The sequence below is a fragment of the Rhinolophus sinicus genome, chromosome 14 (assembly GCF_057876585.1).
Source record: "Rhinolophus sinicus isolate RSI-liver-muscle chromosome 14, RSI-T2T, whole genome shotgun sequence".
Classification (NCBI taxonomy): Eukaryota; Metazoa; Chordata; class Mammalia; order Chiroptera; family Rhinolophidae; genus Rhinolophus; species Rhinolophus sinicus.
Window position 1 is genome coordinate 22,382,712 of NC_142514.1, and position 17,667 is coordinate 22,400,378.

The 17,667-nt window shown below is 37.7% G+C and overlaps 1 protein-coding gene across 26 annotated transcripts in view; it reads left to right on the top strand.

Annotated features, from left to right (window-relative positions):
• The first annotated feature begins 73 nt into the window (after nucleotides 1–73).
• S100PBP (S100P binding protein) overlaps nucleotides 74–17,667 on the top strand; it is a 31,471-nt gene continuing 13,877 nt past the window's right edge. For 3 of the 26 annotated variants that reach the window (XM_088790937.1, XM_088790953.1, XM_088790935.1), the window contains exons 1-6: nucleotides 380–519; nucleotides 3,095–3,136; nucleotides 5,889–6,005; nucleotides 7,358–8,208; nucleotides 8,840–8,928; nucleotides 10,187–10,290. In XM_088790937.1, coding sequence (XP_088647063.1) covers nucleotides 7,360–8,208; nucleotides 8,840–8,928; nucleotides 10,187–10,290 — 1,042 coding nt within the window. In that variant the 5' untranslated portion in view covers nucleotides 380–519; nucleotides 3,095–3,136; nucleotides 5,889–6,005; nucleotides 7,358–7,359. The other 23 variants (XM_088790962.1, XM_088790959.1, XM_088790955.1 and 20 more) reach the window with 22 other exon arrangements.

The window sequence follows — 17,667 nt, forward strand, 5'->3', positions numbered from 1 at the left end:
GCCATGCGGGGCACCACCCTCTGAGAGGCGGGGCGGTTTCCTGCCAATCACTGCCTCTTTGCCCTACCCCTGGCTCTGGCCCGGCTGCTTCGGGGTGGGGGAGGTCGGGGAGGGGGGCGATAAAATGGCGCAGGGGGCGGAGTGAGGCGCGGTCTTTCGTCTAGGCTTCGGCCCAGCTTCCGGAGGTGAAGAGCGGGAGGGTCGAGGGTGTCGGCATTTCCCGGCTGGGAGGAGGATGGGGTCGCCTGTTGCTTCTTTAGGGGGCCGCACACGCAGTCCGCCCCGTTGAGGGGTGGGAAGGCCCTCGCCCTGCTGGGAGAAGGGTTCGTTTTTCGTTCCTGAGGTGATGGTGGCGGGAGGGGGGGGGAGAGTGTCCCTGCCCCCACCTCCATGTCGGCGGGCAATAGGTGCCCCTCAACCTGCTGAGGAAAAGGGCGGCTGTTCGGTGTCCTGAGAGGCTGGGAACGACGTCGGTTCTCCTTGCCCCGTGCGTGTGCGTGTGGGGAAGTGGATGTGTAGGTGGGTGGGCGATGCCGCTGCTCCCTGCCCCTCTGGGGGAGGGTGTAGCAGGGAGGAGATCGCGGTCTTTTCGCCGCGCCTGGCTCCTGGGGGAAGGAGATGATGACCCGCCCCTCCGGAGAGCGAGGCGGGGGCCTTTGTCCGGCTGCGGTGTGGGTGTAGGTAGCCATCCTAAGAAAGGGGTGCCTACGCTGGCCTGCGGACGGGCGGTTTTGCCTTACTGGGGGAGGGGCGGGAATCAAGCCCGTGCTTCTCCCGCCTTCCGCGGGGAGGCGGGAATTCTTGGTCTTTTCGCAGGAGGGAGGAGGGAAGTGCGAAGGCCCTGCCTCGGGGCCATGGAGTGCTGGCGACCGCTGCATTTCTAAAGGAGTGCAGGGAGAGGTCAAGCGGCATCCTCCGAAGGGCCACTCTTCCTCCTGGCTCTCAAAAAACGAGACACCACCAGTTCCTTACCGGGCAGGACGGAAGGCAGTTGGCATGCAGGGTGGGCCCTAGATTGGGCCAAGAAGTGATTGCATTGCCCACCTGCTGACCCCACCTGATCTCCCGTTTCTTGTAGATGTGTTAGAGTTTGCAAGCTTTAGCAAACCTGTATAAATTATTTAAAAAAATAAACCTGTTGCTGCAGGTTAGTAATATTCGGTCTCCTGGACCCAAGTGGGAGGAGAGTCCTGTGGCCCTTATCTAGTGAAATGTTACTTAAAGCAGAGATTTCCTATCCTGGGTTGTTTTTCTGTCCTAAAGCGTTTTCAGTTACCTCAAAGGGAGTTAGTTGCACAATTCTTAGGAAAATTTCAGTTCACTTTGATTTTGTTTAAACGTTATGCCCCTTTTATGAGTGGTAAACCCTACTGAGTGCCATTTGTGCAATATGCCTCACAGGTATTATTACATGTGGGAAAGGTTGGAAATCAAAGGCCGGTGGGGAAGTTCTGACCCTTAGAAATAATCCTTGCCTTTGACCATACCTGTCAGATCCAGCTTGGTAATTAATGATCTTGGTTTTAGAGTCCTGATAGAGGGATGTGGGGTTGTGTCTGCTGGCAATTTTGGGGGGCTTGAAAAAAACAGCTTTGCGCTCTAATAGGTTTCTTAGGTGTGATAAAAATAGAAAGGGAACCAGTTTCTGAGGTTGCACCCAGAAGGTGGTAGAACAGAGCAAGGGCGTGGTGTGGTAAACTGAAGTGTGAAGAAGGGGGTGGACAAGTGAGAGACAGAATAGGGTCACAGAAGGGATGGGGAGCAGAGATATTAAAAGAGAGACTTTGGGTGATGGGAAAAATATTCTTCCCTTAAAAATAAAGAAATCCTCATGTTTTAGGTGAATGTTATAAAGCAAGTGCCAGAAACAGCAGTTGATGGTAGAATGGCAGACAGAAGTACTAAGGCAGTTGTGTGGAACTTCACTTTAGAACTTAAATTTTATCTGAGAGTTTATTCCTCCCTTGCAAATTCATTAAATATCAACTGTCATTAGTATAGGGCTTTTAGGTTGAGAGTGCTTTCATAAACACACCCTCATTTGATCTTCATGATAATGTGTTTGAAGTTAACACTGAATAGTTTCCCATTTTGCAGATGAGTGTTCTCATCTGTTTTGAGGTTCAGAGACCTCAAGTGAATTGCCGAGGTCTCTGTTAGTTTAACTTCTCTATACAAGATAACTTCAGTGACCATTAATTTGCAGAATTTGCCTTATATTTCAGATGTCCATAGAGCCTTGTCTTTAATTTAGTGACAGTATGATTGAATGCTGGGTTAAACTAAAAGATTAGAGCATACCAAGTAATTTCTTAACAAGCAAGAACTAGGGGAAGTTCCTTACCAGTTCAGTACTCCTTCCTACCATTCCTATGCTTCTCTTAATACTCTTCAGGCATCAGGGAGATGATGAGGGTGGGGTGAAATAATAACTATAGCTACTACTTATTTAGCTTTTACATGGTGCCTGTAGTGTGCTAAGTGCTTTGTGTTCATGATCTCATTAAATTCTTCCAAACACCCTATGAGGTAGATATTGTGATGGTCCCTATTTTATAGGAGAGGACATTTAAAACTTCAGAATGTAATCATTGTTATCTTTCCCCACTGACTTCTAATTTAAAACTTAAAAAAATATTTCAAGCATATAAAATTTATAGGAAGTAACATAGTAATGAATACTATTCTACCCGCCATTCAGTTACCATGTTTGTTTTAGGTCTTGTTTTTTTTTTTTTTAAAGAAATTAAACATTACAGATAGAATTGAAGCCATATGTCCCCTTGCCATTCTTTTCCTCCCCACAGCCAGAGATAACCACTCTCCTGAATTTGGTGTTTTTTATTCCTATGCATGTTTTTGTAATGCTATATGTGTGTATCCATACACAATTTATGGTATTGTTTCTTTAACAAATAAATTGCAAGGAAAAAATGGAAAATCTATAGATTAAAATACAAAACATATTAGCCAATTGCAATGTATGGACCTTGGATACTGATTTTTTCAAATCTTGAAAAAAATATGGTGTTTATAAAATAAGTGGAAATCTGAATCGGGTTTTTTTGTGATAAAGAATTCTTGTTATTTACAGATGAACTGATGTGATGCCTCGGATTTGCTTCAAAATAATCCGGTAAAGTGCAGGGGTGGAAGGGGCAGGATTAGCTATGGTTTAAAAGTTTCTGGGGCTGGGTGTTGGATATGTGGGGGTTCATTATGCTATTATGTTATTTTTGTATATATTTTTAATTAGTATTTTTTTAAATGAGGAAATAAAATTATGAAGAGCATGATTTTTGCACGTTAAAATTATATGCATATGGTATTTTGCATGCTTTTGCTCTCAGACCTATTGGAACATTTGATGAGAGAAGCTTAGGAGAGCCAGCTCTGCCTCTGGATGTTGTGTGGCATAGGAATTGATGCTTTTAGTGTTTGTGAGGGATATTGATTGGTCCTGTGTGTACACAATAAAGTAAAGATGTTTTTCTTTCAGTGAGTTTTGGTCACAGGGGTATTTCTCATGTTCTTCCATTCTACCTGGAAAGTCAAGGGAAGACTGCATAATAAGATAGCTTAAATTATTTTTGCCAAGGCACCAAAAACCCTAATTGGTGTCCACATCTTTCATGTATATTAGAGTGTAGTGAATTTAGAAGGCTGTGCCATTTGCTGACTGCCCCTGGGCAAATCTATCCCAGTGGTTGAAAGCCTTTGGAATTATTATTAGCATTATTAGAATTATCCCTGTTAGTTCTGTGTACTTGGCTAAGTTACTTTATGCCTCTGAAGTTGAGTTTCCCAAGAGTGAAAATCTATTGAACTCTTCATTTGGTTAAGCAAGTACTTGGACTAGACATTTTGGAAGGAGTTGGAGTGAGAATGAGGGTAGTGGCTCAGAAAGGGCTTCTCAGAAATGTAGCTGCTTAACCCCTATGTCTGTGAAATTTACTTATGCTTGACAACCACAAATTTTAAGTACATTTTTTTCCAAAAGTAAACTTTTTTCTTACTGCTGCCTAAGAAAATAACTATATAAAATAACTCAAATCACCGGATAGAGAAATTACTTTTCTCTTCATAGAGGTACCTGCTTCAGTGCCTGGAACTCTCACAATTGCTGGTAAAATAAGAGAAAAAGTCTTAGCAGCTCTAAGTTTAAATACAACAGAAACCTTATTTCTTTGATGAGATCTATGTTACAGAATTAACTTAAGGGGTTAAATTAGAGTTGGAAAATGTCTCAGTGCCTAATTTATAATAGGTACTTAATATTTCTTCCCTTTTTCTCCCACCTCATTTCTCAGCTGAGTAAGTTTAACTAGGTTCCTTGTTTTTTTCTTTTATTTCCCCCCTCAATTTTATTGAGATACAAGTAACACAATGTTACATTATTTTAAGGTGTACAACATAATGATTTGATAATGTACATATTGCAATAGATTACCACAGTAAGTTTAGTTAACATATATCAATCACCTCACAGTTACAATTTTTCTTGTGATGAGAACTTTTATTTTTATTTTTTTAAAGTTTATTGGGGTGACAATTGTTAGTAAACTTACATGGTTTCAGGTGTACAATTCTGTAATACATCATCTATATATCACATTGTGTGTTCACCAGAGAACTTTTTTTTTTTTTTTTAAAGATTTTATTGGGGAAGGTGAACAGGACTTTATTGGGGAACAGTGTGTACTTCCAGGACTTTTTTCCAAGTCAAGTTGTTGTCCTTTCAGTCTTAGTTGTGGAGGGCGCAGCTCAGCTCCAGGTCCAGTTGCCGTTGCTAGTTGCAGGGGGCGCAGCCCACCATTCCTTGCGGGACTCAAGGAATTGAACTGGCAACCTTGTGGTTGAGAGCCCACTGGCCCATGTGGGAATCCAACCCGCAGCCTTCCGAGTTAGGAGCCTGGAGCTCTAACGGCCTGAGCCACCGGGCCGGCCCCGATATCTTTATTTTTTAGAAATGGTATAGAGACATATTATATAGCTTAGTGCTGTGATGATAGTAGTTCAGACAATGTTTTCTGAAGGAATGCATGAATTAAAACTGAAATTCAGGGTGTGGCATAGAGGGAAGTGGAGTGGGGAAAATTCACAATTAAAAAACTATAAGGAGTTTTCCAAATTATTAAGTTGTGTTTAAACATTTCATAAAGCTTTTCAGATGTTGACGTGATACGTAAAATATTAGCTTTCTATCACCTTTCCCATCTAGAAAAGAATTAAAGATTAGATCTATCAGGAGCTGTTTAAAAACTAAGTTTTAGTTACATGAGTAATATATAAATATTCAAGTAGAAAAGTAAAATGATACTGACTAAAGGCTCCCCTTGACCTCTCTGAGTCCCCTCACAGGTTATAGCAGTCATCAATTTCGTGTTTGTATTTTTCTAGACCTGTTCTTTACATTTATACTTGTATTGAAAAAGACTTTTGTTTGTGTGGTCATGATTAACTTTTAGATCTTGGTGGAATCTTAGACATCACCTTGTCCCCCTTTTCCATCCCTCCCCCATTTTGTAAATGAGGAAACAAGTCCAGTGGTTACCTGGCTTGCCCAAATTATCGTAGCTGGTTAGTGACAGAACCAGGACTACAACCCACGTCAGGTCTTTGGACTCCCAAGCCAGTATTCATCCTACTAGAGCAAATGATATTCTTAAAAAAGTACAAATTATTGCAACAAAACTAGTTCCTTAGTTGCATAATTTTTCCTCTGAAGATTTTTTTTTTGATGTTCTTGACTCAAAATCCAACTTTCTAGTGTTTAAAAAAAAATCAAAATTAATAGATGGAGCACCTTAAAGCATTATACAGTTGACTTTGTAATTAGCAGAGTTGAAAGTGATGAGAAGATCCTCTAATTTTCTTTGTGCCTGCAGGAAGGTGGGAGTCAATCATTTTGACAAGCCTCCTGAAAGGAGCAGCTAGCAGGAGCTGAAACCTTTTTCCATTTGGTCTCGTGGCAAAGGCAGAGATCACGCCAGCAGCTCCACACAGTATGGAAGACAATTCTTCTTGTATTCTTAAATTTTATAACTATTTTTTGTTTTTAATTTCAAAAGTAATACATGGTTATTTTTTAAAAAGTGTAAACTGAAAATTCAAACATTTTACATAATATATATTTGTTTTGTTTGTATGGTGTGTATATTATTCCGTGATAGTATATACAGATATACTTCATTGTACTTTTAAATACAGTAGTCCTCACTTATCCACGGGGGATATGTTCCAAGACCCCCAGTGGATGCCTGAAACTGCAGATTGTACTGAACCCTATATATACTATTAATAGGTTTTTTCCTATGTATATACATAGCATTTCACTTAAAAGAAGCACTTTATAGCTTCTCTTTGGCGTATTCGAATTGCACTCTGGGGCCATTATTTAATAAATAAGGTTGCTTGAACATAAATAAGCACTGTGATACCACGACAGTCTGATAACCGAGATGGCTACGAAATGACTAATGGGAGGGTAGCATATACACCGTGGGTATGCTGGACAAAGGGATAATTCACGTCCTGGACAGGACAGAGTGGGATGGCGCAAGATTTCATCACACTGCTTAGAATGGTGTGTGATTTAAAACTTAAGAATTGTTTATTTCTTTAAATTTTTTTTGGTACGAAAACCAGAGCCATCCATTTTCAGGGCTAATTGATTTGGCAGGTGAGTTGTTACGCACTCCTCAGTGGATTCCGACTTCCATGGTCACCGTCCCGCTTTCAATTTTCCGTTTAATATTTTTGAACCTTGCTTGACCTTGGGTAACTAAAACTGCAGGTAATGGAAACAGTGGAAAGCCAAACAGCAGAAATGGGAGTACTATTGGAATTGTAAGGTATTCCATAGCATGAATGTACCATGATTTTACTGAACTGTTCTCCTGGTGATAGACATTTAGGTTATTGCCAATATGTGACTATTTTGAATAATGCTGCTTTGGACATCCTTGTAAATTATCCATGTGCATTTGTATAGGTGTTTCTGTAGGATAAACTTCCTGAAGTGAAATTGCTGGGTCCAATGGTACTGCCAAATTACTCTCCACAAAATATTGTGCTGAATTATATTCCCACTGCTAGTGTATGGGGTGTTTTGTCTCACATACCTAGATTATCATGTCTTCCTAATTTTTACACATTTGATAGGGGAAAAAGTATCTCATTGTTTTAATGTATTTTCATGACTCTGGTAAGGTTAGATATCTTAAAATTATTTTTCATGTTACAAGTCACAGTGCAAAGAATTTGAAATATTAGGACACCACCACTCTAGAGAGCAGATTGGAGTTGGTAAAAGGTATTTCCTGTTCCTCAGCAAAATTGCCTCTTATTTCTCCAGATATGATGTGCTCACTAGTGCCCTCTGAACAGTCTTCTGGTACTGCTCTCTTGCCTAAAGACAATGCCCCATTTTCTTGGGGTTCCTTGGATGAGGATGGATTGGATGACTCCCTGCTAGAGCCATCTGTTGGAGAAGAAGATGATGACCATTTCAGTTTCACAGAGGAAGAGATTGAGGAGCTCTTAAAGGATGATAACCTATCAAATGAGCATATTTCTTGTCATGAAGAGTTGCTTGAAGATGACAGCAGGCATGTTGAGAAAGGAGGAAGAGTGGGTCAAATTCTACTTGACACTCCGCAAGAGAAAAATTCCTTGTACAGCTTGGGACCGGTAGCTGAGACTCCTGGCCTCTTCAAATTACCTCAACTAAGTACATCAGTTGGTAATGTACCAATTCCTAATAAACCATTAAACAGACGCTTTGCACTAGAAAAGAATCTTGTAAAATTAACAGTTGTTGCACCATTTGATCCAACAGTTTATGATGCTGTGCTTGATAAGGACAAGACTGATACATCCAAAGATATTGAAAAACCCTCCTCCCTTGGAGAAGAGATGAGAGAAGATGGTGTTAGCCCAAAAAAGAGCAAACTTTGCACTGAATCTGAAGGGATCAGCTCTAGTAATTCTGCCTGGGATGGGCCTCTCCTCCCTTCTCCTTCAAACAATAACTTGAAACAAACTGTCTCTGATAAAAGTATGCCTGACAGTAAGAAACCTACACCTGTATTCTCTCAGCTATTGGACCATTCAGAGACTCCTAATACAGGGTCATCCTGGAGAAATGGATCACATAAATCGAGTTGTGAAATGAGGTTTTCAGTTGTTTCCAGTTCATCAAACAAAGTAAGTATATATTTTAAAGGTGAAGAGAAAAAACTATTTTCATTCAGAAGCTATATAGCAGAGCTTTGTATTCAGAAAAATTGGGGTTTGAATCCCGTCTAGCACCGTGACCCTGAACAAATTACTTAGTCTCACTGTTCCCTCACATATCTTATCTATAAATTGGAGTAAATATTTCATGGTATAGTAAAGATTAATAAAGTAATGTATTTACAGTAATGTACATGATACTAAATTACCATTTGTTGAATTATTACTAAGATGATGATTTTACTATTTTTCCTTTGTTTGGGCTTCAGCCTAAGTCTCAATTTTTGGTTATATTGCTATAATAGATACAGCAACAGCTCTGAGTCAGCCTTGGAAGAGCTGAAAAATCTTGGGCAATTTACTTAACCTCTTTGAGCCTGATTCCCCTTCTGCCAGATGGGTTTAACAATCCCTACTGCTTAAAGTTCCTTTTTTCCCCTTAAGATTATAGTTACCATCTCATTCAAAGTACTTAACATAGCGTCAACAGGTCAAGGATATGCCTTTGAGGCCTTTAGTTCAAGAATATTTACATATTCAGTTATTTTCTTATAACTAAGGACTATCTTTCCTTCTGCGTTCCTTCTGCTCTGAAAAAAAGCAGGATGTTCTTGACAAGGATTCTGGGAAGCTGAAAGCCCCTGAGAGAAGACTAGGCAAAGTCATTCCAGTTCTGCAAGCCAAAACGAGGTAACAGTATAATGAAATACTCTGGTTTCTTGTGGTTCTCTTCAATGTCTTTCTTTCGCTCCTCCTTTTCCGTATAGTATGGGGGAAAATGCTGTACCAGGAGTAAGCATACTTGAAGTTCTGGGACCACCAATATCTAGCTGTGTGACCTTGGGCAAGTCAAATCTCTGATGTCAGTTTATTAATAAAATGAGGCTAATGATGCCTTCTCTGCTGCCTCATAGGATTATTGTGAAGAGTAAAAATGACATCAGTGAAAGCACTGTATAAATGTACAATTTATTTTCCTCTGTATAGAGAAGCCTGGTCACAGATATGGTAGGAGGTTAGAATAATTTTTAACAAAAATGTTGAAATATAACTATAGAGAATCATTTAGTCATCTCTCCCAACTTGCCTACAACTGTCCTTGGGGAAAATTAGAGATGTTGCAGATTTGGGTCACCTTTTCAGTCTATGCTTCTGTTGCCAGGAGATGGCAGTGTTTCTTCAGTGCCTTTCTATTAGCAAAGCTGTTTTTTAGGTTGAGTCACATTGGCTTTTTTACGATGAGATTATTACTATTTTTAAAAATTTTTGATTACACAGATATTACATTTATTTTGCTTTTGAAAATTTTAAATACTACAAATAAGGCCAAAGTTCCCTTTGACTGTCACCCTAATCCTAGTTTTCTGTTTTTGTGTGTGTGTTTGTTTTGTTTTGTTTGCATCATTTGAGGGAAATTTTGTGAATTGCTTACAGTGGAAATTATACCAGAGAACACGAGTCTACTTGAAACAGTAATAAATTGACTATCTCAATATTCTCATCCACAGACTCCACAGTGTAGTGTAATCAGTATGAGCAAGGGACAGGCATTGTTCTTGCCAAAGTCACCAGTGTTCTAATTGCCAGATTTAGCTGGTTCTTTTCTGCCTTTATCTCATTCAATTTTTCTGTGGCTCTGTGAAGTTAGTTATTTCCTGACTAACCTTGAATTACTCAACAAATGCTTTCTTTCTCTAGGGACTTCACTTTCCTATGCCTCATTAGTGGGATGTATATATTTCTTCTCTTCTTTTGTCTTTCAACTCTATGCTTGATTTCAACTTCATACTGCATGACTAACACTGTCTTCTGTCAGTGGATCCTAGAGAGTATTCTGCCTCTGAAAGTTAGTTCTAATTGATTAGCAGTATATGACTTCTCTCAACAAAACACTATACGCATGATTCTAATGGACTGTTTTTCCTCCTTCTGGTTTGCTTTGTTCAAGGACTAATGTTCCGACGGTTTCACAATTAGACCTAGAACAGAAGAAGCAAATTTATCTCAAGAATGTCTTTGCTCATATAAAAGACCCAGTGGACTCTAACCAAGGTAACACGGTAACCAAAGAATGGCATGGAAAGGTGTGATGGGACTTTTTTTTTCCAGTGTAATATAGCTTAAACTGGGAGATTGGTTTTGAATTTTCTTAAATTGGTAAGAAAGATAACTTCCTAAAATTTGGTAAGAAAGATAACTTATTAAAATTGGTAAGAAAGATAACCCTAAAATTTTCACTTCAAGGGACTGCCTAACCAGATAATCCTCAAAGTGGCTGGGCTAACCAGTACTAGGGAGGGGTCCAAAGAGATTCATACCAGTACATAAAGAGTACCTTCCCCATGGCTGAGGGTTGTAACCAGACCTGTACTTTTTGCTAGGGATTTTTCTTTTGTTTGAAAAATAGTAGAAGTGGACGACCAGATACTGCTTAGTAATCATTGATTTTTATTTGGAATTACTTATTTTCCCTATTGCCTTTAGCATTTAAATGTAAAAAAGCAGACATTTCAAATTCCATCCTGCATCTTGGCATCTGAATAAAAGCTCTTGAAAGGCTTTGACTGCCTTCCAGATCCTTTAAGCTGCGTTATCCCTAGTTCATTGAAACCTATTGCAAGCCAAAATGGCTAGATTCTTTCTCCAGCCCTCAAGAAAATGTTATCATTCATCCTGAACTATTGGCTGATGGGAAAACTCCTAAAGGTATACTTGTGGGCTGCACTGAAGGTGCAGAGGTTAGAGAGATACTGATAAAAGAATTTCTTCTGATAAAGATCACTCCATATTGTCATCTTTAGTTTCTTTATTCATTCTGCAAACCTTTCTTGAGTACTTTCAGTGGTGCTAGGTTTGAAGATTAGGGATTAGAAATGTAAAAGAAAAAAGAAAGAAAGAAATGTAAAAAGAAGTAAGGTAGGGTCTTGGCCCTCTGGAAATTAATAATCTGGAGAAAGAAAAGATAATTACACTGCAATATTGATTAGTGTTCTAATCAATAGAATTATGTATGAAGTACAGTAGGAGCAGGGAAAGAGCCCTTCTGTTTATGTTTGGGCAGAGTGGAAGATGGGGAAGGAGGATGGATGCCTTCGGTAGGCTCCACAGAGAAGATAATTAATTCAATTACTCTAAGATCATTAGGGCGGGTTTCAGAAGAATTTTAGGCCAGAGATCAGAGGAATCTCCCCTTCCTTTGACAAATCCTTGAATTATTTAGTTTTTTTTTCTTTTTTGTTTTATAAAACTATGAAAGGTTTAGAAGAACTCTTGAGACATCAGTCAGAAGAATTTTATTCCAGGACCTTTATTTTTTTCTCAAATATTTTGTTAAGCAGTCAAATACTACTCATACTGATTGCTCAACCCTCTGGTTGTGAGATCCCTTTGCTTCAACTATTTTAGAGGTCTGGTGGAACTAGAGACACCCCCACCCCCACCCCAAGTCATTGGAGGGGCGGACTAAAAGAAGTTTATCTGTACTCAGCCTCGGGAGAAGAGGCTTGATCATTACTTTTCTTTCCATGAGTTGACTTTCTTTTATACCCTAGGCAGTTGACATTGATATATCCAGTTACATTTTCTTTTCTCATTTGGGACATTTAGAAAGGAAAATTTCACAAGAAAAGCAGTGAGCAGCTGCTCATTTTATAGCATCTTTTCCAATCTCATCCCCCATTCAGCAGTCCCTGTGCCATTTTATCACAACAATCTGTATCCCATAAGAAACAGCTAGAAGAACCAGTGTAGAGGAAAGGCAGTATATTTTAGTGGTTGGGAGAGTAAAATCTAGTCTAGAGTTACCTTCTGGGTTCATATCCTATTACCATTGCTTACTGGCTATGTGAATTTGAGCCAGTAAAAACTGGTTTCTCATTTGCAAAATGGGGATAATAATGAGGCTTATCTATGTGAAAATTATACATGTAAATACAAGTATAATGCATAGAACAGTACCTAACCATAGCAACTAACAATATTTATTGAATTGAATACTTAGAGTTATTAGCAAGAAAGTGTATTTTTCATACTGAGGTTCTTATAGGTAAAATATTAATAGTATGCTGTCAGATGTTTGTTTTTAAATCTCAAAAAAAAAGAACCAACCTGGAAAATTAGAGAAAACAGCTTTAACAAAATGTTGATAAATGGTGCTAAGTGATGAGTATGTGGGGTTTCATTATACTGTTACATACTTTTTTATATTTATGTATTTGAAAATTTCTGTACTTCTATGTTGTTTTTTAAAAAGTGCATCTTTTAGGATATTCCTTTTTGACATCTAAGAATTATCAATATTACCAGTTATTCTAAAATTTTCCTGGGCCTCCAGTGCTTGCTTCTGCCTCCTAGGAACCCAGTGTGATTTCTAAATTCTTGTGTCACTTTCCACTACCCAGTGTTCATGTATCCAAAATTTAAAGATTTATATACCATATTGTAGGGGGAACGGGGACATAGTCTTCATCTCTTTTCAGTTTATATATGAATTACAGAGCAGCCAGAAGCAAAAAGAGGGAGCATGATGCCTCCTGTCTTTCTTTTTGAGATGTTTAGTGCTATTTCATCTTGGAAAAGTGTAACTCTTCAGATTCTTTATTAACACAGAGAAATTAGTAGAGGACAGGTTCCATTGTAGTTCCTGCCAGTTCAGTTTGAATCCTCTTCATTGGGTTAATCACCTTTTTTCACTTTATCAATAATGTATGTATTATCAATACAGTATAATATAAAATTATTATATAATAAAATATAATAATATAAATCATCCTTCAACTCCATTATTCCAATATAGGTATAATCTCTCTTGAGTTTAGTGCCACATGGTTCTTTACAAAGAAATACCAAGCACTTCCTTCCTGACATCCCAGCTAATGGAAAACTTTATATGAGATTTTAAGTTTTTAGAGTAGAAAAGGACCATTCCAATCTTCTCTTTAATCTCCTAACACATAAATCTGTTCTAGGTATCTTTGCCAAGTGACCATTCAGCCTTTGCTTAGAGTTCTAATAATGTAAAACTCATTACTCCATGAAGGAGGCCATTCATTGCTTAGAAAATTCTAATTGTTAGAAAGTTATTCCTTACATTGAGCCTAACTCCCCTGTAATTTCCAGTGATAGTTACTAGTTCTGCCCTCTTGGATCACAAACAATAACTACTCTCTTCTGTTTACTTAATGTTTTTTAAGGACCTTTCCTTGTTCAATATCTCAAATTAAGATTTTTAATGATTACAAAGAATTAATTTATTATTCCATCTTGGATAATTAGTTTTTGTCCATTTTCATAGTAATGCTGCAGTGAACATTCTGGTCAATGTTTATGTGCAATTCTTATTTCTATAGGATGAATGCTAGAAGTGGAATTGCTAGGTAAAGTATACAAACATTTAAAAATTTTGTTACATGTTACCAGATTGTCCTGTCCCCCAAAATTGCATTTTTACTGTCACCAATTTAATAGGTAAATTTTAACATTTTGTTCTAATAATTAGTGAGGTTAATCATTTTTTCATGTTTATTGGCAATTTATATTTAGTCTTAACTTCTTAAAATCATCTAATATCCATACCGTATTCCATTATCCTTTGTTGTCCTAAAAATGTCTCTTGTAAATAATTAAAACAGGATCTAATCAAGGTTCACGTGTTTAGCTATTGTCTCCTTAGTCTGTTAATCTAGATCACTTGTTTTGTAGATTGTCCCACATTTTGAATTGTTTGCTTGTGGTGTCATTTAACTTGTTCCTCCATCCCCTGTATTTCCTGTACACTAGAAGTTGGTTCTAGAGGTGGGAATATTATCACTTCTTGGCCTTTTGGCTAAGATCAAGTATAGAGGTGGGATTAGATTCAGATTAAGCATTTTGGGCTGGAATAATTCATAGGTACTGTTGTGCATTCATCCTGTATCAAATTAGGAGGTACCACGTAGCAACAGGTTGTTCCACTAATTGTGATGCTGTTTGATCACTTTGCTGCAGTGTTAACTGTCACGTTTCTCCACTGTAAGGTATATTTTCTCCTTTGTAATTAGTAAATCTTCTGTGGGTTGATGCTTTGGTACCATTAGAATATCCTGTTCCACAACAGTTGTCACTTAATGGTTTGAGCATTTATTGATGATCCTTAACTGAATCAGCTACTACACAAAGAGTTGGATAGAAAATGTTCATTTTCTTTGTTTTTTTGAAAAATGTTTGTCTTCTAAATATATCATTTCTTCCACAATTATTTGCTAGCATTCTTTTATAAAGGGTGTTTTTTTTGTTTTGTTTTGTTTTTTAAGTATCACTGCTACCTCATGGATTTTTTTTAAATTAATGTGTTATAATCAATTATAGTCATTATTCTTTTTGACTTGTCCTAAATTTGACCAATGGGAATTCCTTCAAGTGGGTTCTTATGTCTTCTGACATAACCCCATTAATTTTTTTTTTAACTGTGGTAAAAGAACATAACATTTACCTTTCTTAACCATTTTTAATCATACAGTTAAGTAGTATTAAGTTTATTCACATTGTTGTGGAACAGATCTCTAGAACTTTTTTATCTTGCAAATTTCAAACTCTCTACCCATTAACAAACAATTAGTCTTTTCCTCATCCCCTACGCCTCTGTTTACCACCATTCTACTTGGTTTCTATGAATTTGACTACGTAGATACTTCAAAGTGGAATTGTATAGTACTTGTCTTTTTTGTGACTTGCTTATTTCACTTAGCATAATGTCCTCAAGTTTCATCCATGATGTAGCATATGCCAGAATTGTCTTCCATTTTATGGCTGAATAATATTCCATTGTATGGATATATACTACATTTTGTTTATCCATTCATCCTTCATAGGACCTTTGGGTTGCTTTAACCTCTTGGCTATTGTGAATAGTGCTGCTGTGAACATGGTGGGGGTGCAGGCATCTCTTGAAGAGCCTGCTTTCAATTCTTTTGGACACATACCCAGAAGTGGGATTGCTGGATCATATGGTAGTTCTACTTTTAATTTTTTTGAGGAAACTTCATACTGTTTAACACAGTGGTTGGGCTTATTTTACAACCCCACCAACCGTGCACAAGGAAGAATTCCCGTTTCTCTACATCCCCGCCAGCACTTATTTTATGTTTTCTGGTAGTAGCTATCCTAATGGTTGTTAAATCAATATTAATTGTATTATAACTAAGTAAATATTGTTCACTGCAAAACCAGTAGTATGCTATGGTTTTGTTTTCTTTCTTTTAGTAGTTGCCTGGTGTATTTCGGTGCTCCCTGATTGGGGGCATATTTGTTTTCTTTCTTGAATTGCTTTTTTTTTCTGGAATTTTTAATTTCCTCACTTTTTAAAAACTGCAAATGAATTTAGCCTTAATTTTTTACAATGCAATGTAAATCCTTTTCAGTGTTTCCCCTTCCCCTCCTGCAAATGCTCAAACATACACCATAAGCTATAAATTCCTTTTTAATTTTTTTCTGGAGCCTTCTGTTTATTGCTTCAAGATGCACTGCTTGTTTTCTGGGCCTGCTACAGAGTTACCATCCTAGTATTTACCTTTGCTACCTTCCTGGATTGAATACTGTTTCCTGGATCCCATTTCTTCTTGATCTTTTGTTTTAGTGGCTCACATCCTCTGAGAATTTCTGAAAAAGGGGACATAGGAGATAAATTCTGGGACCCCTCAATATCTGAAATGTCTTTATTCTCTTACTTGATTGATAGTTTGGTAGAAAATTCTAAATTGAAAATCATTTTTCCTCAGAATTTTAAAGATATACATCCAGTGTTGCTGTTAAGAAGTCTGTTATCAGTTTCAGTTTTATTCCTTTATATGTGACCTTTTTCTCACTGGAAGTTCATAGAGTCTTATTTTTATCCACTGTATTCTGAAAAGTGGTCCTAATTATTGAGATTTCTTGGTACAGGTCTTCCTTTTTCTTTTCCCTTCCATTCTTTATGCTACGTACTCTGTCCTTTTAATCTAGGCATGTTTCTCTCAGTTCTGATCATTGTTTACCCCCTGTACAATCTGTTCTCTATTTAAGGAACTCCTAGTAGTTACTACATTTCCAAGGGTTGATCTTCTAAGTCTCTTATCTTTTCTCTCCATGTTCTGCCTCTGTCTTTTTATCTACTTTCTGGGATATTTTCTATACTTCTATTGACTGCTTTATTTTTACATTCACATTTGTGATTTCCAAGAGTTCTTTCCTGTTTTGTTCCCTTTCATATCATGTTGTTCTTTCTTATTTGATGAACTGATTTCTTATCGGTCTCAAGATTTTTTTTTAGTTATAATTAAAATACAATAAAATGCATAAATGTAAAGTATACAGTTGGGGTTTGAGCTATGTATACACCCATAAAACTATCACTGCAATTAAGATAAATATACCACATTCACCCATTTTAAGTGTATATTTTGGTGAGTTTTAACAAATTTATACACCTATGAAATCACAACAATCAAATTCATAGAACATTCCCCCTACCACCCTAGAAATTTCCCTTATGTTCCATCCTAGTCAATCTGTCCCTGTCCCCACTCCAGCCTGGCAACTAACAGAGTTTATTAAGGGAAACTTAACATAGGAGCTGCATCTTGGGCAGCTGCAAGATGAAGTGGATATTCTTCTAGCTGCTTGGTAGGTGCCAAAGAATTATATAGGGTTAAAAGTGGGTCTGGGAATATTACTGGGGACTAGTATGTGAATACTACCAGGTATAGGAAACTATATGCTTGACCAGGTCAGGACAATAGCGTGTTCCCAGAAGCAGCACGTAGCAGGAGTCAAGGGGTGGGGGGAGCTGATGTAAGGTAGAGTGAGCATCAGTCATGGTCAGACCACCTCGAGGGGGGTTTTGCGGTAAGCAGTCTCCATTATAGCCTGGGCCCAACTCGCAGGCCAGACAGCCGTTACATCATGGAACAATCTCTCCTCTCCATAAATATTTTTAAAGGCTTTTGTGTCTTGTTCATGAGGAACATTGGTCTTTAGTTTTTCTTGTATTGTCCTCCTCTGGTTTAAGTAATCATGGTAGTAGTGGCTTCATAAAATGAGTTGAGTAGTGTTTTTTCTGATTGTGTATAATTGGTATCTCTTCCTTTAAATATTTGATAGAATTTTCCAATGAAGCCATTTGAGCCCTGAGTTTTCTTTTTGGCGGAGTTTCTAACTAGATATAATAGATATAGGGATTTTTAGAATTTGTCTTGAGTCCGTTTTGATAATTTGTTTCTTAAAAGGAATTTGTCCAATTTAAGTCGATGAATTTGTTGGTGTAAAATTATTCATAATATGCCCTTATTATTCCTTTACTGTAAGGTCTGGAGTGATGTTCACTGTTTCGTTCCTAATATTGGTAATTTGTGTTTTTCTCTTGGAACAATCTAGTTGAAGATTTATCAATTTTACTGATGTTTTGCCCCCTGAAGT